This window comes from Leopardus geoffroyi, chromosome D1 (genome assembly GCF_018350155.1).
Source record: "Leopardus geoffroyi isolate Oge1 chromosome D1, O.geoffroyi_Oge1_pat1.0, whole genome shotgun sequence".
Taxonomy (NCBI): domain Eukaryota; kingdom Metazoa; phylum Chordata; class Mammalia; order Carnivora; family Felidae; genus Leopardus; species Leopardus geoffroyi.
In genome coordinates, this window is record NC_059329.1 from 55215744 (window position 1) to 55242675 (window position 26932).

The 26932-nt window shown below is 40.4% G+C and overlaps 1 protein-coding gene across 3 annotated transcripts in view; it reads right to left on the minus strand.

Moving 5' to 3' along the window:
* Positions 1-4571: 4571 nt before the first annotated feature.
* Positions 4572-26932, minus strand: part of ACER3 (alkaline ceramidase 3) — a 171240-nt gene continuing 148879 nt past the window's right edge. For all 3 annotated transcript variants that reach the window (XM_045483902.1, XM_045483903.1, XM_045483904.1), the window contains 4 exons: positions 24085-24186; positions 21833-21937; positions 14598-14643; positions 4572-14075 (listed from right to left, as the gene is read on the minus strand). In XM_045483902.1, coding sequence (XP_045339858.1) covers positions 14022-14075; positions 14598-14643; positions 21833-21937; positions 24085-24186 — 307 coding nt within the window. In that variant the 3' untranslated portion in view covers positions 4572-14021. The remainder of the gene's footprint in view (positions 14076-14597; positions 14644-21832; positions 21938-24084; positions 24187-26932) is intronic.

Sequence of the window (26932 nt, forward strand, 5' to 3'; positions counted from 1 at the left end):
GGTGACGTGCAGAGGTGGGAACAAACGGGACTTGTCTGGGGAACATTCCAGGCTTAATGTGTGTGGAGGGGTAAATATTGAGAGTTGAAGATACAGAGATAGAAGTAGCCTGAGAAAGGCTTTGAACACCGTACCTGGCGTTTTATCTTGATCCTTTGAAAGTTTTGGCAAGTCTCTGCTTTCCGGAGTCCATTACAGCAGCCCATATGGTGGCACAGTTGTTGGAGAGGGCAAGGCTGGAGGCAGGGACCCCGGAGGCAGATGGTGATCCACAGGACAGCGAGGCGTGGCCCCGCCTCGATTGGGCAGGGGATGTCTTCGTAGATTGGTGCTTTATTGGATATTCTGTGAGAGTTCACCTCTCAGGCTCCTTGTCCTTCCTGCTAATTTAGAGGGCCCTGGGTCGGCGGGGAAGGGGGGGGGGGTGGCTGGATGATAGAAGGGTGAGGGAACAAGGATGAGGGGGAAGTGAGTGGTCAGAGGAAGCTGGGGGCTCGGGTGTAGGTTTCAGTGGGGATGGTGAGAGTAGACTGAAGGAGGAGGGGAGTCCAGACTCCCTGGAAAGTTGCTGGCAGGTGAAGTCTGAAAGAGGATGGGAGCACCAATTAAATCTGGGGCACACGAGGCCAAGGGCACAACCCTAGAGAGGGGCCGACTGTATTTCTCCACACACTGAGCAACTCCTGTCCCACTCATGGCCAAGGGTCCAGGGCCTGGCATGGAGCAGCCGGCCTTCCAGGTGAGCAGAATGACATAATTTTGTTAACTCATTTTCTTCGAGCCCTCTAAAAATGCATCTTTTTCCCCCAGCAGAAATGCCTTTGGGGGAAGTTTAGGAATGAATTAAAATGAGGAGAAAAGTTAAATGGGGGCAGGTTTATTGGAGTAAAATGAACAGACTTTAGGGCAGGCAACTATGAGCTCTCTAGGAAGGTTCTGGAGTGGCCAGCGAGGAGCCTAGTGAGATGTATCTAGTGGATGTGGGTGGCAGGGTGGCTTCAGAAAGGTGTGAACTGTTCAGAGAAAGAAGTAAAAGAGCCTAGGGGTGGCCTGGGTGGCTCTGTCGCTTAAGCGTCCGACTTCGACTCAGGTCATGATCTCGCGGTCTGTGAGTTCGAGCCCCGCGTCGGGCTCTGTGCTGACAGCTCGGAGCCTGGAGCCTGCTTCGGATTCTGTGTCTCCCTCTCTCTCTGCCCCTCCCCCACTCATGTTCTGTCTTTCTCTCTCAAAAATAAAGATTAAAAAAAAAAATTAAAACAGCCTTAACTCCTTTCCAGCCCTCTTCTTTACAACGAAAGGTGGGTGTTTTAATCCAGTACACGAAGTCCCAGTCTGGTACTTGCTGGGCCACACCCTAGCCTGAAAAACGGGTGGGATAAGGCAGAGGAAACTGTCCCCACCTCCAAGACAAACAGGTTGTGTGAGCACAGCCTGGTACCTGACAACCAGGAAGGGGAGGAAAGCTGGATGGCCCCTTGTTCCAGGTTGAGCTGGTCGTGGGAGCAGGATCCAGAAGAGAGGTTGACTCCTCAAGGTCGTCCACGAGTTTTGAGGTACCCCTGGCAGGCCCAGGCCAGGCACTCTTACAAGGAAGGATCCTATTCAGAAAGCCCATTATAATTAGATTCATACTACACCATGGTGCTTAACCCTTCAGACAAAACTCTACGTTTTACAGCTATAGACTCCAGTGTGGAAAGTTAAGTGACTTGCCTACAGGCAGGCAGACACCTTTTCGGTGGGGGCCCGGGAGCCCACGCCAGGACTTTAGACACCACCAAGGACATGAAGAATGTAACTGCACCCTGTCAGGACTAATGCCAGTGGGCTCCCCTGGGAGCCTGCTGCCTCAGTGCAGGGTTGGGTCAGGACTGCCCCGGCCCTCTACCCCGCATGCCACATGGAGCACGCAGCTAGCCCTGCCAGCAGCCACAGCCGCACCAGCCCGGCCTCTGGCATCTGAGGAACTAGAACTTGGGCTCTCACCCCCGGATTCCCTTCCAAGTGAGTAGTGATTCTCTTTGGTTGGAGAGGTGCCCCTGTCCTTCATAATCCCTCTACCTAATCCCTAAACAGTTTGGTTTCTAGGACTCAGTCTGAGATCCTCTTTTTCTCCTTCCGTGATCTCCCTCTCATGCCTTCAAATACCACGCGTGCCTTTGATTCCCAAAGTTGTCTTCAGCTCAGATCACTCAGCTGAGCTCCAGGTCCACAGCATTTTACTGCCTCTCAGTCCCAGACTTACTCGATAACTCACCCAATCCTGCCGCTTCCCATAGAACTCAGTTATATCTGCTCTTCCATACCTGTGCCCAGTGCCGCTCTTCACCACTACCTACCATTGGGACCACCGTGTTTTCTGTCTGGTATCCCTGGGCTCACACTGGCTTTAAGTCCATTCTCCACCCTTTCAGGTGCTCTCCAAATTCAGGTTCTCAACGCAGCTTTGAAAGCCCTGTGTGACTTAATTCCTGCTCACCTCTCCAGACACTCACCTCCTGCTCCCTGCTGTGATCAGCCTGTCTTTCCTTTCCTAACTCCTCTTACCCTTCAGTCTTAGCATAATGTTCCTCCTCAGGGACGTGTTCCTTACCCCAGTTCCCTAGTGCATACTCCCAAAGCTCTCTGTTCCCTCCCTCCGGGACACTCCTGGGCACGAGAGTATAGCTGCCTAGGGCAGGATTTATTCTCCACGTGCTCCTAGCACCTAACATGGACACAGCATTCCAAAGTTTGTGGAGTGGATGGCACAGTGCCCTTTGGTTCCCACAAAGCAAGGTTCCAGAAATGAAACCTCTATCTCTTTTTATGCTTTCTCCACATTTGAGAATCAGCCCTATTTTGGGACTAGACTGCCCTACCAGGTGAGATAGGTCCTGCTCTCTCTAGCACTTAGGTAGACCTCTTCTGTGTTCTAGTCCAGGGCTGAAGCACGAGAGAAAGCTGGGAGAAAACAAAGCAAGGGAAACAAACCCACCCCAGTCAGCTCAATAAAAAGTCAAACGGTGAATGCCTGTGTAGAGGTTATGTATGGCAGGGTGGCTTTAGAAAGTTGTGCACTGGGCCACCTGGGTTGTTCCACTGGTTAAGTGATTTTTGATTTCAGCTCAGGTCATGATGGAGGGGTCATGGGATCAAGCCCTGCTTAAGATTCTCTCTTTCTCTCCCTCTGCCCCTCTTCCCCCGCTCACTCTCTCTCTAAAAAAAAAAAAAAGAAAAAAGAAAAAAGAAAAAAAAAAAGAAAGGCTTGTACTGTTCTGAGGTGGAATAAAAGCAATCTCAACCCCTTTTCAGGCATCCCTTTTACAAAGCAGAGTCCAAATCACTTTGTAAATTTTTTTTTTTTCAACGTTTATTTATTTTTGGGACAGAGAGAGACAGAGCATGAACGGGGGAGGGGCAGAGAGAGAGGGAGACACAGAATCTGAAACAGGCTCCAGGCTCTGAGCCATCAGCCCAGAGCCCGACGCGGGGCTCGAACTCACGGACCGCGAGATCGTGACCTGGCTGAAGTCGGACGCTTAACCGACTGCGCCACCCAGGCGCCCCTGTAAATTCTCTTGTGTACCTGTCCCATCCTTGTTGATTCAGGTAAGGCTGTCCTTTCTGACACACAAGGGAGGAACTAGTTGGAGAATCTACCAGATGGTCAGCAGTGATTCAAACTACCCATTCTAGCCAGTCTGGCTAGGAAAGCTAATATTTGAAAAGTTATTGTTTGTAATACTAAGCGAGATGTGGGAAATTCTAGTTACGTTTTACATCTTGCAGATGGCACTTTAGCCATTGCCAAAGACAGAAGCCATAGGCATACGATGGCTCACATAGTACGTTTTTTTTCTGTTTCTGACCTGTTCCTCCTTGTTGTGTGAAGCTGGAAGGTTTACGTGTTTACTCTAGAGCTCCTAAAGTTGAGAATGCTGTGCATTTATAGATCATAAAATGCTTTATTGAAAAGTTACTAGCTTTTGCTTTGCAAATCACCCAGGCTTGGAGTAGAAAGGTACTTCAATATAGTTCAAAACTAATGACAAAGATCCTTCCCACGAACAGGACTGCTGCTAGCCTATACAGATCATTTCACCTAGAAATCGGAAAAAGGTGTCCCAAGATACAATCCTACCAAGGCACATACCATGACAAGCTGAGCACAGGTTAGATTTCAGCTTCCACTAACCCCCCTCCTTCAAGTGCGTGCCTTGTGCAGTGCACAAACTGTACAACATGGTGGCCCTACCTTTATATAAGTGGTGTATATTAATATAAACCAGGGATAAAACATTACCAGAAGTCTTATTCAAAACAGTATTATTTTTAATACTTTCACCTATAGAGAGGTAATTAATGAAATATAGCCTAGATTATAGCAGATTAGATAAAAATACATAGTTCTACTATCGTCTAGAAAAATGATTGCGGCACAGGCAAATCAAATGGAGAAAGTGAATAAGCAGATCTGAGATCACCTGAAGATGGTTAGTTCCTTGTATAGACTCAGTACAACCTATGTTTATTAAATAATTGCTAGCAGAACAGACATTTGCACCAAAATGAAACCAGGAACCTTTACATTAGCTTGAACAGTTTACCTGTTGGTCACATTAATGACTCAGAAATATTACAAGTATGGAAATGCTGGACAGTAAACAATGCCTGATCAGTACATTCAACAGAAATTGACAATACCTATTAAAATAGACTCACTTGTTAATTGCTATTAAATAATTTAGCTCTAAAAAGAAAAGGCAAAAAGAAACAAGGACTAGTTGTGGAAAGGGCTTCGAACTTTTTCTTTGAGAAAGAAAACAAAAAAAAAGAAGTACCCATGACTATGCACCTAGCATCCTAGCATCGTTGGATTTTACAGTATGGAATGGAATTTCCTTCGTAAAGAAAACAAAATCACGTAATTTTTTCCCCAAAGGTTTAGGCACTTTGCAGCAGGCTGTTGACAATCTAGTAAAACTGATATGAAGAAATGGTGTTAGAGTGTCAATATTTAAACACAAATGCTATTACTACATTCAACAAAGAAGTGAGAGAGGTCTTAAGTGCAGAACATATTTTCCGGCTGACAAATACACCAGTCATCTTGCAGAGAAGTGTGGAGGGAAGTACTATACTTCCGTTATGGAGTTCGTTTGCTGAAGGCCTAGAGAAGAGGGCAAAATCCCAGAACCAGATCGTGAATATTCGAGGCATTGCAGGCCACACACCTCTCTGTTGCTTATTCTTTTTCTTTTTGTATGTTTAAAGAACACCGTTAAAATGTAAAAATCATTCTTACCTTGCAGGCCATACAACCGCAGACTGGATGGGTCTGTGGGCTATAGTTTGCCAATCCCTGGTCTAGAGCAAAATGGTCTCATAAAACATTTTGTTTTAGGTGCAGATGATCTCAGGATGACTATCTGCAGTGAACCATATTTATGTGCTTAAAGATTTGTCTAATAAATGTGCTCTGCTGCAACCTTAGTTACTTGGGCCAACTCAATGCAAAAGCGATGTTCTGCAGATCTGGCTTTGCCAGAAGTCTCAAATAAAGCTTCTTCTATGATAATTTTGTGAATATTCAAATTACCAGTGACGAAATCTAGTTCAAGTATCAACGTTGCACTCTAAAGCAATGAAGCAGGTCTTGTTGAGAAGGGGTGAAAAGGAACCGTGAGCAAAGTGTGACCTGTGGTTGGTGCTAGAATACCAACAGCTGCTGGCTGGGCTAAATAGAGGGGGGCGATTTTAGGCCACCTGCAGACCGGTGGTTGAACTTTTTGAGTTTTTAGGGTTTTGTAGTAGGAAATATTCTCGTGATCATTTTCTGCCAATCAAAACAAGCAGTCATTTGCTGGATTTAATGATAAATGAAGGCCTTGTGAAATAACATTCACATTTAATGTGAATGAATTCATTAATGTGAAATAATTCAATTCACTATTTAAAGTGAATTAAAAACGGGGTCGGTATTGCAAATGGCCAAGTGGTGCGTCTGCAACGGCAGAAATCCTGTAGCTAACAATACCGCTTCATTTCCTCAGTGATCGGTCTTCTTAGCAGCTCTGATCGCCTGTCAGGGAAAGAATTGTTGCTTGATGAGACTGGCTATCCCTCACAGTTTCCACTTTCCCCTCAAGGGTGTCAAGGGTTTAGTATCTAACGTCAAAGTTTGTGCTCCCAAGCCAGAGTTGTGTCTTCAGTTTGAATTCAAGTGAAGCAGTTGTCTGCTTCTGAGTGTAGGTCAGTTCCAAATAAAATACTAAAACGTTAATTACAAAACATAAGTTTATCTACCTTTGACTTATTTTTACGGAAAGACCAGAGATGTTTTGGACCTGTTAATAAACATGTTCTTTCACCACATTAAGAAACTGTACCATAGAGTGTCACCTGGGTGGCTCAGTTGGTTGAGCATCCGACTCTTGATTTCGGCTCAGGTCACGATCTCACAGTTCATGGGCTTGAGCCCCATGTCAGGCTCCGTGCTGACAGTGCAGAGCCTGCTTGGGATTCTCTCTCCCCCTCTCTCTGCCCCTTTCCTGCTCTCACTCTCAAAATAAATAAAATAAAAACTTAAAAAAAATAAATTGTATTATAAAGAAGCAGCTACCTCTGGAAGTTGAAGTGGTACATTCATAAATACGCCAATTTACAGAATGCTGATATGTGGTAGTTCACAACTGTCAACTTCCTCATTTTCACTGGAAATTAAGGTTATTAGGGGCTAAGAATGCTAATCAATATATGTAAGTGAGAGTACTAGAAACAATAAAGAAGGGGCGCATCTCGAAAGGCCTGAAAGATGTGTTTTGTTAAGAAAAAAAGGAAAGCAATTTTATCCTACAGTAGTTGCACAGAGGTTGTAAAAAGGCTGTTCCAGAACGAGGAAGGAAGAGGAAAGGACAAAATCCCGCATGGGCATAGAAAGCTGTAAAGGGTCTACAGAAGGGGGCAGGAGTGGAGCAGAGAAAAAAAAAAGCGGGGAATATCTTATTCATGTGGGTAAACTGGCTGATTGAATGCATTTAATTTTTTTTTTTTTAAGAAATGAGCCCAATAGTATATGGATGCAAAACTAGATGTTGAAATTCCCTCCTAAAAGGAAAAAGTTTCTTGGATTGTTGGAAATTTGTCAACGTCCTAGCTGTCCATGTCCTGGTAGAAAGCGATTAGTCACACCTCCAGTTATCTAAAGTGAATGTTACAGGGACGACTACATTTCCTTGTCAACTACATTATAAAGAACTCTTTATCAAATCTTTAACCATGGCCATTTAAAGCCTTTTGTCACTCACAGAGATTGTTTTACAAAAAAAGACTGTCTCACGGACCCATGGTAAAGACTACAATAGGTACTTGGGGATACAGGCTTCTGATGTCATTGTTTAGGTAATTTTAAGATCATATCCCTGGACAAATGGTTTCTAGAACAAATAGAAAAGCTTGTGGATTCATAAAACTGCTAATCCCAAATCAAGAAACACCTGAAGTTATCACGTGAGACTGAGTACACTGATAAAGAATGATTATGATTTCTTCTGTGACCTTTGCTTAGAATATTGCTGGTTCTTTAATGTTTTTCATTTTTTTTTTTTTTTTTTTTTGGTTTCAGAAACCCTTTGTGTTAAATGATCTATATACCACACAGAAGTTCAGTAGATTACGTCTTTGTAAACAAAAACAAACATTTATCTTTTCTCCCTGCCTCATCCGTCCAGAGTTTGGAAACTCTTACTGAATGTTATTTTCATGGCAGTATTTGAATGTTCAGTAAGAATTTGTTCTCTTTGTAACAAGAGACAATTTGAAACACTGGTTCTATTAGGCTTTGACTGGAATGTCATATTTGAGAATGGTGTGCATAGAATCAGAGATGACCAGTTTTAAGAAACTAAGGTGGACTTTAAGGAGCCAGGGCTTATAAAGCCTTCCTGGACAACCTGCCTGGCTTACAGGATTCCCAGCCTTCCAGGTGAGTAAGGAAGGATACTTCCTGGCAGGCCCAGAAATTTAGGATATTTTGGGGATCCTGAGAAGGAATTCACCCAAATCTGTAGTGAAGTCTGATGGTGAGTTCTCCCAGCCTCGAGGCTTTTATTTTTTTAACGTTGATTTTATTTTTGAGAGACAGAGCATGAGCAGGGGAGGGGCAGAGAGAGGGGGACACAACCCGAAGCAGGCTCCAGGCTCTGAGCTGTTAGCACCAAGCCTGACGCAGGGCTCGAATCCACGAACTGTGAGACAACCTGAACTGAAGACTGTGAGATAACCTGAGCCACCCAGGCACCCCTAGCTTTGAGGCTTTTAAAAGTCCAATCTGAGATCCCTAATACAAGTTCCAGCCAAACAAACTTAAAAAGGACTATGATGTCAATTACTACTCTTGCTACACTTACAACCAGGTCAAATTTGATAAGACTAGGCTTGCTACAAACAAAAACAGTCTTACCTCGATTATCTTTGATGAAAATGGGGGTAATTTTAGGTTTCAATGGAAAACTACAACCCACCATTGTGGATTATCAGATTCTAGTCCTGTTCATTCTCTTTGAGCTATTTTCACCTCTTTGTAAGCTGGATCATGCCACCTTGTGTATTTTGTCAGTAAATAACTTTTCCAATTTTCTTCCACCCTCCTGATTCGGCACCGATAGGTGCCCATTTCCTTAAGCCCTGCAAGCTGAAGGGAACTTCAAAGGATTTATCACAACGGTTTGGGCCACTCAGGAAGTTCACCAGAACACGGTCGTCTGAGCTCCAGGAAATACCCATGACTGTGAGACTGCCATTACCATTCTGACTCTGCCTTTTAAAGACACTTCAAGACCAGTGTTTAGAAATCATTTTGACTGCCTGTCCTCTGCACTCAAACTGAGTTTATAATCTGCTCCAACTACTAATTTTTGTTTTTCCTTTTCTTTCTCCATGAATCTATGCCTTCTTTCCCTTTGCAGATCTCCTACCTCCCAACTTCTAACCTGAATCTTCTCTCCACAGCCACCATCTCAGCTTCTGGTCCTTGAAACATCTTGGGAAGTCTTAGGGGAAATAAAGGAAGTCTTAGATGTGGGGAGGGGGGACATACCACTGTGGCATAACAATTATTTTGTGCTAACGGCATTTGAGAATCAACAGATATAGGAAGAGGCTTTTTTCCCTGAACTCCCTTTTTATCTGCCTAAAAGCAGAACCTCCCCCAAAGAACTCAACTGTTGTAGTTTTGACTCTGGCATCACAAATGAGCAGACATTGTCACAAAACTATCCAATCTCCCATCTATTCTCCTAAGGGCCCGTTTATCCATTCTGAACATCATTTGTTTTCCCCTCAGTGTCCTCTCTTTCCCTCCCCTCCCCTTATTAAGATGGTATATAAGCCCCAAATCCTGCCTCCGGCCCCACCTTTCTCTGAATGCTCTGTGTCATGTGAATAAAAATCTACACTTTCTCTTGCTCATCTCTCATTTGTCAGTTTAATTCACAGGCCCTCAACTACTGAATCTAAGAGGGTAAAGGAGAGATTTTTCCTCCCCAACAGGAGACATTGTTAAGTCCAGCAGCATGCTCACAGGAACCCCAGCAAAACTGGCAATTTCTCATCTAGCAACCACAATTAGACATTTAAAAGTTTCCTTATTCTTGAAGTGCAAGAGTTTAAAAAACAGCATTGAAGTTTTCCATTCAGATGGGCCATGACTATTTTTTTTTTCATTGTATAGCCCTCGCTACAAAGGCGTTTAACTACTTTTAGCCAAATTTTAGTCATTATTTTCAAATGTTTACAGCACAGTGAGTAAGCTGTAATTTTAGACACTGAAAAACAAGACAAACTAACGCAATCAAACTAATTACATTATGGCACCGATAAGAGGCAAAATGTAAAACAGAGGTAGATCTGCAAATTGCCATACAGTTTGCAAGTTCCAATTATAACTGACCCTCTTTGAAACATCAGTTTTATATAAATATTTATCCAGTAGCACATCATAAACCACAGGGTTATAATACTTTCTTCTGCCATGTAAACGTGCAACTGAGAGTTAAAACTATTAAAACTTTGCAACACATGATTCTTTTTTTTTTCAAGAGCAAAGTAATATGGAACCCATACGACTCATAAGAAAACCTTAAAACTAAATTATTACACTTTAAGGGGCACTGGCTAAATTCTGAAGGAGTAGGCATTAAAACAGAACTTAGTTTTGGGGCGCCTGGTTGGCTCAGTCAGTAGAGCATGTGACTCTTGATCTTGGGGTTGTATGTTTGAGCCTCATGTTGGGTGTAGAGATTATTAAAAATCAAATCTTAAATAGAATACAGTTTTTTGGGGTTCTTTGGGGGGGCATTTAAAGATTTTCATGCAAAGTTTTTGGTCTCTTGATTTTGACTCTGACCTCTTTATCTTTAGTATTGATGGGGGAGCATGAGGCAAGCTGAGGGCAAAATACAGGCTGGCACACCACCCCCCTCCCCCCACCAGGTGGAATGTGTGATAGTCCTCGGACACTCCTGGCTACCCAAGAACAAAGGAAAGGGGTTTAAATGCTTGCCATGGTAATGTGGGAAACTAAGGCAAATGAAAAATTAAATTCCCTTACTGCCTACAGCCCACTGACAAGTCCTTGAGACCAGCAGAGTGACCTCCCTCTAGCTCAGCTGCCTCAAGGATGACACTTTTCTGGGGGCAAAAGAGAACCTTGGCTTAACATTATCCCAACCTCGAGGATCCTATAAGTCAACTTCCTTTATCTCAACTCTCCCAAGATATACGCTGGAGATCATACTCCAAGTTTATGGGCCTTCGATATACAGCTAAAGGGTCTCATGACTGAAGGTTTATTAAGTGGTAATAAGTGGCATTTCCCTAGCAACAGCTAGCCCCTCAAGATCCTGGAAACCTTGCTTCCAAAATTCCTTAGAGGCTTACTCTATCCCTGACCCCCTCCCAACCTGAGGGTATGTAATGAGTTACCTATTATGACCCCATGAAGCTCTTCCTGCCCATGGGTCCTGTCCCCTTGTTTTAATAAAATCACTTTTGCACCAAAGGCGTCTTCAAGAATTCTTTCTTGTCGGCTCTAGACTACCCCACCATCACCCCAAAACTTCATCAGTATAAGTAAAACATTCTTAGTGTAAGGAAAGGCTAGTTTAATGGTCCTGGAAACTGTGCATTTAGGGTAAACCATAATATTTTATCTGATTCTACTAAACCAAATACACTACTTGAGGTTCTCATTTGTAAATGAATCAAAAACAAACGTTTGTCATCAATTTATCCCCAATCATCAATTTATACAATATCGCAAAGATAAAAGAGATCACTTCAGGTGTTGGCAATGTTTCATGAAAGCACCACGGTGGGGAGGGGTGGGTGGAGCGACCAACCAGATTAGGACAACCACCTTTCATTTAGTTTTTCCTTGAAAAAAAGTCAAATTGCTTTCAATTTTCTGGAGTGAAAATGGCAGGATATTAAGATACACAGGCCAATTGCTGCTTTCATATCCTCATAAGATACTAGTATTTTCTAAAATGTAATTTGCTACAGGGCTCACAGAGGAGCACCTTTCACATCAGATATGTTTGCTCAGCAGGAAATCGGTTTTTGTATACTCTAGTTTAGGAAGTCTGCCAAGGAAGTAAAGGGAACCCAACCCTACAGTGCCTACCTGGAATCCTAGAAGGGAAAAATAAAGCCATTCAAATAAAGTTGACTTAGCAATACCCTGAAGGTCAGCAGTATTTCCATAATACTCGCTATGGCACAGAAAAGAAGTGTTGAGTGTGCTAATACTTAGGCCGCTAGAAAGACAGCCGTATGTGAGGCACAGGCTAACTTGGGAGAGTTAGAGCCTGGATTCAGTCTCTGCTTTCTGCTCAACACTTCTAAAATGCTTTCTGCTTCCATGCCAGCTGTTTTCACAGCAGAAACAAGGGTCTCTGAACAAGTGGCCACAGCGTTACAAGTCACCCAGTGGTGCCCGTGCTTCTCCACGGAGGTGCTGGACAACTTCATTCAGCAAGTGACTACAGGGGGCGGTGGCTGAAGTGTTCGTTCAGCAAACTGCTGGAAAGGGCTTGGGTATCAGTGGGGGCTCTCCACACCTTGTCTGTGATATGCACAGCCTCAGTCTCCCTGCGCCTGGCTGCGCTATCAAGAAGGCTGTGCCTTTGTTGCCATACATAGATTCTTTACACAGAAGTGTAGCTTGAGTGAAAAGTACAAAAGACAATGGTGTGAAACAAATGAACCTATTTGAAAAATGTAAGATGGCTGATAGCCTAGGGAGCTGCACATGAAATGTAGCCAGAAGTCAGAATCTTATGGCGGAAGAACAGTCTTACGGGCTGTGTATTAGAACTGCTTAGTTTTAGGTTTTCTTAAGGCACAACCAAAGTTCTTTAGATTTATTTTGGCAAGTGCTTTTCTTGCTGGAGGATCATAAAAGTAGGCAGAAGTTTATGCCTAATGGCGTGTTGGCATGCTTTGGTTAGGAAAATAGTTCTTGGACTAAAACTAAGGCCAGAAGGTGAAGAAGAACAACAAAATCTGTACTGGTTTTAAATTTGTACAAAGGCGACTTACTGGATACTGGGAAAATGACAGGAGTGTTTTTATACCTTTGCAGAAGAAAAAAAATGATTTTCCTTTTGAAGCTGTAGCTTCAGGATTTAATCTGGGTCAATGTCACCACGCGGTAAAAACAATCTAGGTTTTATAATAAAGTCGCAAAAATGCCAAGTGGTACAGAGCTACCAATACGGTGATACCTCAGGCAAAGGGGTCAAATAACGTTTTACTCCAGATCGGTGTTATGTTTGTGAAATGTAATTCAATTTGTTATACATTTGAACCCAAATCAGAACTAGCTGCTTTGTGATGATATTTCACTGCCATTTTTTAGTATTTTAATTTTGGGGAGTTCATTCAAGTAAGTGAGAGCCATTCTCAACTCTTGTATCTATTTCCTTCAACAAATGAAGGGGCAGGCATTCTAATAAGCTTTATGTAAATAGGATCCTGATCATTTTAGCTCTAGTTAACCTGATACATTTCCCTGGGCATAACCAAGGCCCCTCTGAAAACTGGAAAATATGGCATAGTTTATAAAGAGTGTAACAAACAACATTCACTGGTAACTTCGAATAAGTTCCGTCAAGAGGGTGGAACATTGGCAGGCCAGACCACCAATCATGTTTGCCTAGCCATAAAACCAGTGACAACTTCAAGATCTGCAAAGATCAAAGAAAACAGAGAAACCACCTTTAACTAACAGCCTGGAGGCACAACATCCCACAGGTGTCCTTGTGGTCTTTGCAAACTCTACAAGGTGACCCACTCAACTCCGACTGGCGGTGGCCACACACAGACACCCCAGAACCCACTGCAAATCTGGGGTATGGCAAGTAGGGAACCGAGTGGCCAGTTGGAGCTTGCTTATGACATGCTGACTAGCACAAGGGCAGACCGTGAGGAACTACCAGAATCCCACAGATAGCTCTTTTTCACCTTGGGAAACCATTCATGAGGTTACTACAATAAGAACACAAATCAAGGCTGACACGGCCAGCTCCATAGCTGGCCATCTGGGTATGGGGTTTTGCCAATACTTAGCTGACTGTTTGGATCATTTAATCAAATATTAAGCAAAGTATAATTTACATGCAACCCTTGTCAAAAAAGGGAAAAAGGTTAAATTTCCTATGATCAGCACAAACTGTTAACCTGTTAAGAAAAGCCTCATTTTCCCAGCATTCAACTATATATACACACATCATGTCTGTTTCTTTTTAAACATCTTAGGGTGAGGGTGAGGAGGAGAAGGGACAAATGAGATAAAGATGCGAGCTCAACATCCAACAAGACTATTCCTTATTCTCTGTGTGACTGGCAGCATTAGTTAGAAAGTCACTCCTTTGCTGTGATGGTCATGATATATTTGAATGTGTAGATCTTTAAGGATTTCCTTATTCATTTGGCCAGGCCTATGGTAGATGCTTTTTTTGTTTTCCTGGAATAATTCATCAGTGCTTCCTGAGAGGCTCAAACAGGATCACTGGCCAGATTCCGAAGAGAAACTGTTTGGAAACAAGTTAGGACAAAATGAAAGAAAGTAACTGTTCCATGTTACCCCTGAAAAAAGAACCTATGTGCTAACACTACAGTGCTTCAGTGTTTCATAGGTTTGCTACCAACTGTCCTGAGTAGCCTGAGTCCAGCATATTCTTTTCCCGAGTTGCACCAGATCTCAGAAATGATTTTTATTTAACTTATTTAAATGGCTGAAGTTTCTACTTTGTCAGGCATGGAGCAGGGCACTGAAATCATCTCAGATCTTTAAAACACTCTGTAATGTAGCTATTAACAGCTCCATTTTATTGTTGAAAAAAACTAAGGCTTAGAGAGAACAGACGTGCCCAAGGTCATAGAGCAGTACGTGGAAGACCGAAGATTCAAGGGCATCTGGTTCCAAAGCCTGTACTCTCTCTACTACCTTTCCACCCACTCGCTTCTCCCATCTCTGTCCCATCCTCCCACTACCCTCCCCTGCCCCGACATGCATGCACGCATGCACACACACCCCTAGGAAGGGAGCATACCTTCACTTTTGGCCTGTATTTCAGGTAAAGAGTTCTTGTATACAAACTGAAAGAAAAGGGGAGGGGGAAAAGCTCTTCAGATTAATTTTTAATTCATGCAAACTGGCTTACTGACAAATTTAACCATAGTGCCTCTGTACATACAAAGAAAAAGCAACATTAGTAGATTCTTTGTTCATTTAGCAACCATTTTTTCGAGCACCTACTCTATGCAGAACACTTGGCAAGATACTAAGGAAGACAGAGAAATGATCACTCTCAGACTGTGACCTCAAGATGTTTGTAGTTTAGCAGGGAGCATTCAGCTCATGCTTGATGATTCATATCATAATTGCCAGCTTCATCTCTGAAGATATACGGTAGCCAGGATTAAAGGAGAGTATTCTTAGAATATTTTGGAAGTGGTTATATCAGCTCTAAGAGGATTACAATACAGGTATGAAATAATCAGGAAGGTAACAGAAAGCCTTCCTCATAGTAGCCTTTAAAATAAGTAACATCTGGGGGGTGCCTGGGTGGCTCAGTCAGTTAAGCATTGGACATCAGCTCAGGTCATGATCTTGCAGTCCGTGAGTTTGAGCCCCATGTTGGACTCTGTGCTGTCATTTCAGAGCCTGGAGCCTGCTTCGGATTCTGTGTCTCTCTCTCTCTGTCCCTCCCCAGCTCATGCTCTGTCTCTCGCAAAAATAAATAAACATTAAAATTTTTTTTGAAATATCTAAAATAAGTAACAGCTGAAAATGAGATTGGATTTTTTTTTTTAATTTTTGTAGAGAGAGCATGGGTGGGGAGAGGGTCAAAGGAGGAGAGAGAGAATCTTAAGCAGGTTCCATGCTCAGTGTGGAGCCCAATGCGGAACTTAATCCCACAACCCTGGGATCATGACCTGAGCCGAAATCAAGAGTGGTTGTGCTCAACGGACTGAGCCACCCCGGTGCCCCAAGAAGTTTGGATATTTAAGCCTCAGTTATGGAAATTTTGATTTTATGGCTACGTCATTGAATGAAGCATGCAAATAATATTTCAGAGGGATGATTTGAGAATGTAATAATATAACACATGTGCCCTTTAAGACTACTGTACACGTGTTTATTTCAAAGAGTTGACACAGTGAAGTAAAAATATCTGAGCTTAAGGGGCGCCTGGGTGGCTCAGTCGGTTAAGCGGCCGACTTCGGCTCAGGTCATGATCTCGCAGTCCGTGAGTTCGAGCCCCGCGTCGGGCTCTGTGCTGACAGCTCAGAGCCTGGAGCCTGTTTCAGATTCTGTGTCTCCCTCTCTCTGACCCTCCCCCATTCATGCTCTGTCTCTCTCTGTCTCAAAAATAAATAAACGTTAAAAAAAAAATTTTTTTTTTTTAAATATCTGAGCTCAAATCGTTGCTCCATCACTTTATAACTGTGTAACAATGTTGAGCCACGTTATTTACTTGCTGTATACAGTCTTGGGGCACCTGGGTGGCTCAGCTGGTCAAGTGTCTGACTTCGGCTCAGGTGATGATCTCATGGCTCCGTGAGTTCGAGCCCCGCGTCGGGCTCTGTGCTGACAGCTCAGAGCCTGGAGCCTGCTTCGGATTCTGTGTCTTCCTCTCTCGTTCTCTCCCCTTCCTCTGCCTGTTTTCTCTCTCTCTCTCTCTCTCTCTCTCTCTCAAAAATAAATATCCAAACTTATTTTATTTTAGTTATTTAGGATGAAATATGTCTAAAACATATTCTATCTTCCCTGCCTCCTTAAAAAAAAAAAAAATCAAAGTAGGGATGCCTGGGTGGCTCAGTTGGTTAAACATCCAACTCCTGATTTCGGCTCAGGTCATGATGTCATGGTTTGTGAGTTCGAGCTCCGCATTGGGCTCTACACTGACAGCATGGAGCCTGCTTAAAATTCTTTCTTTCTCCCTCTCTCTGCCCCTGCCCTCCCCTGCTCTCTCTCTCTCTCAAAATAAATAAATAAACTTAAAAAAAAAAGTCGAAGTAAAACATTTTAACATTAACGTAAAACAAAACAAAAAAAAGTCAAAACCTGCCACCAAATACAGTCAAAATGCTTCCTTTTTTTCTGTATTTACTTTAACCTTTGTCCCCACACAAATTAACTTTTACACAGGGTTAATAATTACCTATATATGATTTTAGTTTGTTTCACTTAAAAATCCAAGTAATCCTAATATCTTTCTATGTTGCTATAGAATTTTCATATTTATAATTAAAAAAAAATTTTTTTTAACGTTTATTTATTTTTGAGACAGAGAGAGACACAGCATGAACGGGGGAGGGACAGAGAGAGGGAGACACAGAATCCGAAACAGGCTCCAGGCTCTGAGCAGTCAGCACAGAGCCCGACGTGGGGCTCGAACTCACGGGCTGTGAGATCATGACCTGAGCTGAGGTCGGCTGCTTAACTGACTGAGCCACCCAGGCGCCCCTCATATTTATAATTTTAAATAGCTGAATAAAAGATATACTATAATTTACTTTAAAATTCTACCTTATTGGATAGTGTGTTTTATTTTTCTTCTACTATTATTGTTGCTTTGCTAATTAAGTAACACTGTGATAAACATATTTGGGTTTACACACATTTTCATTTTTCTGGGTTATTTCTTTAGGATAAGTTCTAAGGAATAGAATACCTGGGATAAAAAATATAAAATAAATATTTTATTTTCACAAACACATACAGTGTTGAATTCCTTTCCAAATGGGTTACATCAGTTTACACTGACAAGTAATACATGATCATGCCATTTCACTGCAACTAAAGAATACAGAAGGGAATTTATACTATATATATATATATATATATATATATATATATATATATATACTATATATACTATTTATATATATACTATATAAATACTATAGAGCTCACTTAATAGATATAAAAAATATCTTCATTGTTGGGGTGCCCGGGTGGCTCAGTCGGTTAAGTGTCCGACTTCAGCTCAGGTCATGATCTCACGGGTCATGAGTTTGAGCCCTGCGCTGGGGTCTGTGCTGACAGCTCAGAGTCTGGAGCCTATTTCTCTCTCAAATATACAATAAACATTAAATATATATATATATATATATATATATATATATATATATATATACACACACACACACACACACACATATGCGTATATATGTATATATATATATCATTGCTTTATTTTTAAATTATTTTTTCTTTTAAAAAACTTTTTAATGTTTATTTATTTTTGAGAGAGAGTGTGCACAAGGAGTGGGGGGAGGAGCAGAGAGAGAGGGAGACACAGAATTCTAAGCACGCTCCGGGCTCTGAGCTGTCAGCACAGAGCCTGATGTGGGGATCGAATTCACGATCTGTGAGATCATGACATGAGCCGAAGTCGGATGCTTAACCGACAGAGCCACCTGGGCACCACTAAATGATTGTTTTAAAAAGGTAATACATTCATTTGGTGAAAAATCTGAACAGTACTAAAGAGTAAACAGGAAAAAGAGGGTCTGTCTCCTAGCTGTGACCTACAGCCCAGAGATAACTGCTGGTACCTACTGGTTAACATACCCTTACAAAGACAGTAAGCATTTATAAGCATATATGTATACTTAGTCCATATTTAGTCCATATATGCATTTTTATTCACAAAAATGGATAACCTACTGTTTTAGAAGGCATTTTTTTGATTACCAGTTAGATGATCAGTTTTCTCTTGGCTTATTTATACTACAAATATCTCAAAACAAAACAAAACCATGATCTGGAGGCCTTCCTCTTTTTTAATTTTTTAAATTTAAAAATAGCTTCAAACTTCTAGGAAAGTTGCAAGATTGGTCTGAAGAATTCCTGTATCCCCTTCTCCCAGATGACCCAATTGCTATCATTTAACCACATTTGTTTTACACACACACACACAAACGCACCTATGATCAAGTGTATAAACATATCCTATAGAGTCGCTGTATGACATGATGCCCGTCACCTAAATATTCTAATGTGTACCACCATAAAACAAGGACGGTCTCCTAAATTACAATACAACCCTCCCAGTCAGGAAATTAACATTAATACAAGGCTAACATCCAACTCAAGAATTTATTCCAATTTTGCTGATTGTCCCAATAATTTCTTTCTTCCTTTCTGATCCAGGTTGCTATACACAAACATGAATTGCATTTAGTTTTCATGTCTTAAAAATCTTTTTATAGCTAGAACAGTTCTTCAGTCTTTCTTTGTCTCACAAACTTGACAGTCTTACAAAGTATAAGACTTTCATTCTGTAGAAGGACCTGCATCATAGGCCCAGCAATATTTCCTCATACCCAGACCCAAGCCAGGCTTTTTTGGCAGGAACACTACAGAAATGATCTGAGCTCATTTCAGTGCCTTGTATCAGGAGACATACTCTAATGACTTGCTCCATCATGGGTGATGTTAACTTAAATGCATGGTCAAGGTGGCTGCTACCAATTTTCTTCACTGTAAAGTAACCATTTTCCCCTTTGTATTAGTATTTCATGGGGAGATATTCTAAATTACACAAATATGTGTTCCTCATCCTACTCCCACTTGTCAGCCAGAGCATCCATTGATAACTTATACCTATCAACTATCCCTAAGATAGTTGCCAAATGGTGATCGTTCGTGTTCGTTGCTCCTTCTACATTTGTTAGTTAGCATTTTTTTGTAAAGAAGAGCTTTCCCTTCTCGTTCATTCATATTCGTATGTACTCACAGATTCTCATTTTATTCGGTGGGTGTAACTTGAAACTCTCGCTATTTAATTTTAACATTCAAACTATCTCAGGTTTAACAGGCCAAAGCTTGCTTGCCTTTCAGCCTTCACAGGGTTCACAGAGCTAGGCAATGCATGTATGTGTAAACATATGTATACATACATATTTATAATCTATACAACACATACACATCCAACTTGTTCCATATCTGTGTGAACATGTGTGTGTCACATACTCCTGAGTTCATACTAATACTTTTAATTCCAATCTAACCCCCTCAAGGTTCTTTCTAGCTTTCCCTCTTTCAGTATTTATAAATCCCTTCTGAGAGAGTGGAGAAATCAGGCTTTTGTTATCCTCAATATATTTACTTAATGTTTAATTAATTGACTTACTTGTTCAGTGTAACCCATTTCCTAACTCCAGCCGCCTCCTCCACCCACCCCACCACATCACTTCCCCTCATCACTCTGCTTCCTTGCCCCACACAGCTGCCACTTCCCCGTCACCACCATGTTTTCTTGGAAGCTCAGCAGGCTGCTACCACCGACCCCTTTTTCCTCATTCCTCGGACACTGAATGCTGCCATCTCTGCACAGCACTTCTTCCCCCTCATTACCCTGGTTTTCCATACCAGGAGTAGAGAAGGAGAAAGTGAAAGGGAGGTGGAAAGGGGAAAGTGTAAAAGGAAAAAACAATATAAGTATGCTTTCACCTCCTCTTCAGTATTTATCATAGACATTTACCACTGTACTATATTACACTGCAGTAATGTCCTTGGGTAGTCCCAAGGGCAGTGTTAAGGTGCTAAGTTTTAATTCTCAGGCTCATTCTACAGTTATTCTTATTTCTCTTTTTCTAGCACCTATCGATTTACCATACATTTCCTATCCCTTCCATTTTAAATTGGATATTTTCGATGTGCTACGAGCTGAGAATCCAAATAATCAATGTAGTAACAAGTGGCAAAATGTAAAATAAATATACTTACAGCCAAAGTTTAAGAGCTCTTCCATGATTAATAACCTTGAGCTCTTCACAGCATTAATTCAATGATTCTTATTTAGCTGTCCAGAAGTTGCTTTTCTATAATTCACAGGTAGTTACGTTAAAAAAACATTTTTTTAATGTTTGTTTTTGAGAGAGAGAGAGAGAGAGAGAGAGAGAGCAAGCACGTGCATGTGTGTGTGAGCGGGGGAGGGGCAGAGAGAGGGAGACATAGAATTGAAAGCAGGCTCCAGGCTCTGAGCTGCCAGCACAGAGCCCGACACGGGGGTTGAACTCATGGACCACGAGACCATGACCTGAGCAGAAGTCAGATGCTTAACTGACTAAGCCACCTAGGTGGCTACTACTAGTAGATATATTTTAGATAATTCAGGATACCTAAATAAGTTGATCTCCAGAGAGGTGAGATGCAAATGTTATTTTGCAGGTTTTCTACAAATTTTCACATTGATTCAAAGGAAGATTTTCTTCCCCTTTCTAGAATTATTTCAGCTATCTCAACTCTTAATAAGAATTTGAAATTAAACATAGTCTGACCCCCAGTAAAGAGACCAATAGATACACACTCATTCATTCAATTATTTAACAATATATACTGAGTGCTTGCTATCTGAAAGGTATTGTTCTAAGCATTTGAGAGGGTAGCAGTGAGTAAGATAAAGTCTCCGCTCTCAAGGAACTTAACGTCTAGCTGGGGGAGGCAAACAAGTAAATATATATAACTGCTTATAAATGCTTTGAAGAACAATGAGGCCTGGTAAGGGAAGACAGAGTGATATGGAGGTATTATTTGAATAGGGTGATCAGAGAGAATTCTAACTTCATTTTTGTTATAAATGATTGACCTCCAACAATCATTTGATAGGGGAGCAGGGGAAGAGAAATGGCAACCAACTTATTTCAGGGAAGGAGACAAATTAAGCTGGGGACTTCTGATACTCATACTTTCCCAGGCTCCTACTCAGGGGATCTGGCTGCTTTTTCCCCTCTAAGTTTGTTCTCTATAAACAAAGATATGTTGATCGACATGAAATGGAAATGTTTATATCCTACTTGCTCTAAAATGTAGATCATATGTCAAGGTGATAGTACAACTATCTCACTTTTAAGGATAAGAAAACTTGGAGCGCCTGGGTGGCTCAGTTGGTTAAGTGTCTGACTCTTCATTTTGGCTCAGGTCATGACCTCACGGTTCATGAGATCCGGCCCTGCGTCAGGCTCTGTGTTGACAGTGTGGAGCCTGCGTGGGAGTCTCTTGACCCCACTCTCTGTTCCTTTCCCGCTTGCCCATGCGCCATGCTCTATCTCCCTCAAAATATGTAAGTAAACATGAAAAAAAAAATTTTAATTTAAGGATGAGAAAACTAAGCTTGAGAGAGAGGAAGGGACTTGCCTAAGGTCATCCAGTGGCAGAGGCAAAGCTGGAACATAAGTTCCTGATTTTGTCTTTTTATATCTACACCATTCTTTCTGAAGAGTAAGAGAATAAATACTTCAACACTATGCTAAAACAGTCTCTATTTCCTACCTGAAAAGGATGTGAAGATAAGAACCAAGGCCAGTTAAAATATGCCACCATGCATGAAACTGTGTGGCAACACCTATGATAGGTGGCATCTTCTTTCGAAAGTTCCTGTGAAAAGAGGAGGGAAGAAATCACCATGTTATTATCCTTTTTTTTTTTAATAGTTAGCAACTAATGCTGACAGCCTATGAACATTTTGAAATGTGACTCTCAAACATGGCAATTATTTAATTTCCTTAAATCTGCTGTAGTCTGCCATATTGTTTTCCAAAGTGTGTTTTGAGGAACAGCATTCCTAGCAGAAGTTCCATGAAGAAATGATGCTGTGTTCAAAAAAAATGCGGGAAATGGTACATAGTTTATTGCCCTCTTGGAAACTGCAGTATATATTAACAGAATAAAGGCTTTGAGAAGTCCTATCATAACTGTAAGAGTTTATTTTCATTTTTTTTCAGGTAATGAACTAATGCACAGAACCCTTTCGTAATGTAGTATCTTACTAACATTTTATGGAACTAGTGTTTCCTGGAACACAATTTGGGAAACATTAGTCCACTTAGCTATTCAGTCAAGAAACCAGACACATGCTTTTCCTTGGCCTACATATAACCATCATCTTAGATGAGCACTGTACAGTCTATGAAGTGCTTTTGTAAATATTATTTCACTACTTAGGTGAGACACTGAGGTAGCTATTATTAGCTTTGCTTTACAGATGAGGAACTAAAATTCAGAGACCAAGTTGCCTAAATCACTCAGCCAAATGGCACAGCTGAGTCTCAGACTCTAGATCTTTTGATTAAGTGTGTACCATATTAACATTCTCATTATTAGAAGGGAGAAAATCAATGTTAAACACCAAACTATTTTTCTAGATAGCCCATAAATTTTTGAGACAATTACCATCTCTAAGAACTTACTTTATTTCTTGGTGGCTTTCACCCAGAAGATGATGACTTATCTCAGCAGTGTAAATGCTCTAATAGGGCTTCTGATGTATATTACTGATTCAGAACTACTCACTCAGACCTTAGTTTTCTAAGCTAGGTATATTACTTGTTTATTTGTATACATTTAAAATCTAAATTTACTTATTTAACTTTTTATTATTTTTATTATTTTATGGAAAATTTCAAACATGTGCAACAATAGGCAAAATAATAATGTACCCATTATCCAGCTTCAATAATTGTAACTAACAGCCAATCATGTAAACTCTCATCTGCTTCTCCCCTTCTATATTTTGAAGCAAATCCCAGATATTGTATTTTAACTCTAAATATTTTAGTATGTGTCTCTAAAAGATTAAAAGCTCTTTAAAACTTAACCATACTACTATTTTCACATATAAAATATTAACAATAATCTCTTAATATCACCAAATATTCAATTACTGATCAAACTTCCAATTGTCTTGTAAGTTTAGAATTTTTTTTTTTTTTTTTTTTTTTTTTTTTACAGTTTGTCTGCTTAAATCAAGATTCAAAACAAGTCAACCATTGTATTTGGTTGATACCATAAATCTCTTAGGTCTCTTTCAATCTATATGTCTCTCCTCCTTTTTTTACCCCCTCTGCAACTGATGCTGCAGAAACCAGGTATTCATCCTATAGATTTCTCACAGTCTGAATTTTGCTAATTGCCTCTCCCTGGTGCTATTCAATATATGTGTTTATGCAAAACTTTAGGGCATAGAATTTTGAATTGGAAGGACCCGCTAGTTTAAACCTATTTAACATGTTCACTTTATGGAAACTGAGGCCCAGAAATATAGTATCTTAATGACAGACTAGGATCCAGAGACCCAAAATTCAAACTTTAGTTAATACAAATAGCTGACAAGATGGTAAAAGGAATGCTTGCCTTAGAAAAGAACATTAAGTATATTAAGGTACAAAATTATACACATATATATCCCATGCTTCTTACAAATCATTCTTATTTCTTCAACACTTTCAACACAGATTAGGCAGATTTCAAAGGCCTAATTAACATCTGATTAACTCTATAGCTCTGTGATGTGCACACAAAAAAATCCCTACAGATGTTATGAAATAGTCTTGGGTCCAAATTTTTAGGTTAATTAAAAAAGTGTTCTCAGAATTTAACTTTATTGTGCTGTACATACTTTTTAAATTCAACAATGGCAAAAATTCACTTAGTGGCACTAATAATTCTATATGCCTATGAAATTCTCTGCTTATAGACTGTTTCTAAAAATATTTCTCAAAGATTGAAAAAGATGCACATCTTACCTCAGTGAATCACAAAATATGTTATCTATGTTCCATAACAGAAATCCCAATAAAAATATGCCCAAGGATGTATAACCTAGTCCTCTGAGCCATGGATAAACCCTGTGGGGAAAAAAAGGGAAAGCAAAATGAAATTGTGTCAACTCCTGTCATCATCAGAGCTTGAAGCTATCACTTTCACGAGAAGGAAAGGTTTTTTGTTTTTGGGGGGGGGTTTCTAATGTTTATTTTTGCTAGTGAGAGAGCACAAGCGGGGGAGGGGCAGAGAGAGAGGGAGACGGAAGATCGGAAGCATGCTCTGCGCTGACAGCAGCGAGCCCTATGTGGGGCTTGAACCCACGAACCATGAGATCATGACCTGAACCGAAGTTGGACACTCAACCAACTGAGCCACCTAGGTGCCCCGAGAAGGGAAGGTTTTTGTTAGTATTAAAAGCAAACCTATCTATTAAATTCTCTAATACATTTGCAGACTAGATTTAGCTATTAAAAAAATGAGAAAGAATGTGCCATTTGATTGCTATGTGCTTCAAGAAAGTAATCTGACGGACTGTATCAGTCCTCTGGAAGAGGCAGGGGGATGCTGGAACAGAATTAACATTGACTGAGTTACTTGCTATGTGTCAGGTAGGCACCATAGTAAATTAGATACACAAGCGTATGAGTAAAATCTTCAAATAAACCCTGTGAAGCAGGTATTATTCTTTGCACATCACTGATGAGAAAACTGAAGCTTGGTGAGTTATCCAAAACAAGAACAATAGCTTATATATTTTTTACAGCTTCAATGAGGTATCACTGGTTTACGTTAAACTGAATATATTTCAAGTGTACATTTGATCAGTACATCTGTATATATCCATGAAAGTTACACTACAATCAAGATAACAAACATATCCACCATCTCCAAAAGCATAGTTTGCATATTCTAGAATGTTATGTAAAGGGAATAATACAGTAGATCTTCACTGTATGGCTTCTTTCACTTGGCATAATTATTTTGAAATTCATCCATGTTGTTATGTGTATCACTACTTCATTTCCTTTTATTGCTGAGTAGTATTCCATTGTATGGATAAGCCACAATTTGTTTGTCTGTCCGAATGTTGGTGGACATTTATGTTGTTTCCAGTTTTTTTCTATAATAAAATAGCTACGAACATTGACAAGTAAGTTTTTGTATGAACATATGTTTTCATTTCTCTTCGGTAAAAAGCTAGGAGAGGAACACCTGTACGGAATGGCAGGTGAATGTTACACTTTTTAAGACACTGTTAAACTGTTTTCCTAAGTGTGTATCATTTTACATTCCCACCAGCAGTGTATGTTTTTAGTTCTACATCCTCACCAACACTTGGTATAACATCGGGTTTTGTTTGTTTCCTTTTAGTTGTTCTTTGTAGGTGTTAGTGGTATCTCATCGTGGTTTTGATTTGCATTTCCCTAATGACTAATGTTATTGAACATCTTATATGCTATTTGCCATCCATATTATCTTCTTCAATACAGTGTTTGTTGAATCTTTGCCTATTTAAAAAAAATATTTGCTTTCTTGAGTTCTAAGAGTTCTTTTTTTAATTGCAACACTTCTTTATATATTCTAGACATTAAGTCCTTTGTTGGATATATGTATGTTGTATTTTCTCCAAGTTTGTGATTTGCCTTTCATTTTATTATTATTAAGTTTATTTATCTTGAGAGAGAGGGAGAGCGACCAAATGTGCACGCATAGGCAAGGGGCAGAGAAAGAGAGAGAGGGAGAGAGAGAATCCCAAGCAGGCTCCACCCTGTCAGCTCAGAGCCTGAAATGGGGCTCAAACTCACAAACCATGAGATCATGACCTGAGCAAAAATCAAGATTAAGATGTTTAACCGACTGAGCCATCCAGGCACCCCTGCCTCTCATTTTCTTAACAATGTCTTTTGAAGAATAAAAATTTGTTATTTTCGTAAAGTTCAACTTACAAATTTTTTCATTATAGCTTTTTGTGTCCTATATAATAACTTCACCTAACCAAAGGCTGCAAAAACTTCTACACTTTCTTCTGGAAGTTTTATAATTTTAGCTTTAATATTTAGGGATAAGATTTAATTCTAGAAATTTTTATAATGGCATGAGTTTAAATTCATTTATTTATTAAATGTTTATTTTTCAAAGAGAGAGAACACAAGCGGGGGGGGGGGGTAGAGAGTGAGAGAGAGGGAGACAGAATCTGAAGCAGGCTCCAGACTCTCAGCTGTCAGCACAGAGCCTGAGGTGGGGCTCAAACCCATGTACTGTGAGACCATGACCTGAGCCGAAGTAGGATGCTTACCCAACTGAGCCACGCAGGTGCCCTTAAGTTCACTTTTTAAAATGAGAATATACAGTTGTTTCAACATAATTTATTGAAAAGATTATCCTTTCTCCAAAAGAATTACCTTTGGATGTTTACTTAACATCAGGTCAGTATTGATGAGTGGTCTATATTTGGATGTTTTATTGATCTGTATTTTATTCTTACCACCAATACCACATTGTCTTGATTAGTGTAACACAGAGCAAATCAAGAAGCGTAAGTCCTCTAACTTTGTTCTTTTTTAAAACTGTTTTGGTTCTTCTAGATTCTTTGCATTCCCATGCAAATTTCAGAATCAGATTCTCAATTTTTACCAAAAATCCTGTAGAGATTTTGATTATGATTGATTAAACCTATAGATCAGCTGGGGAGAACAGACATCTTAATAATATTGAGTTTTCTAATCCATGAAAATGGTGCAACTCTCCATTTATTTAGATCTTATTTAATTTCTCTCAGCAAAAAACTGTTCACTGTAGTTTCCCATACGCAGGTCTTGCATACTGTTG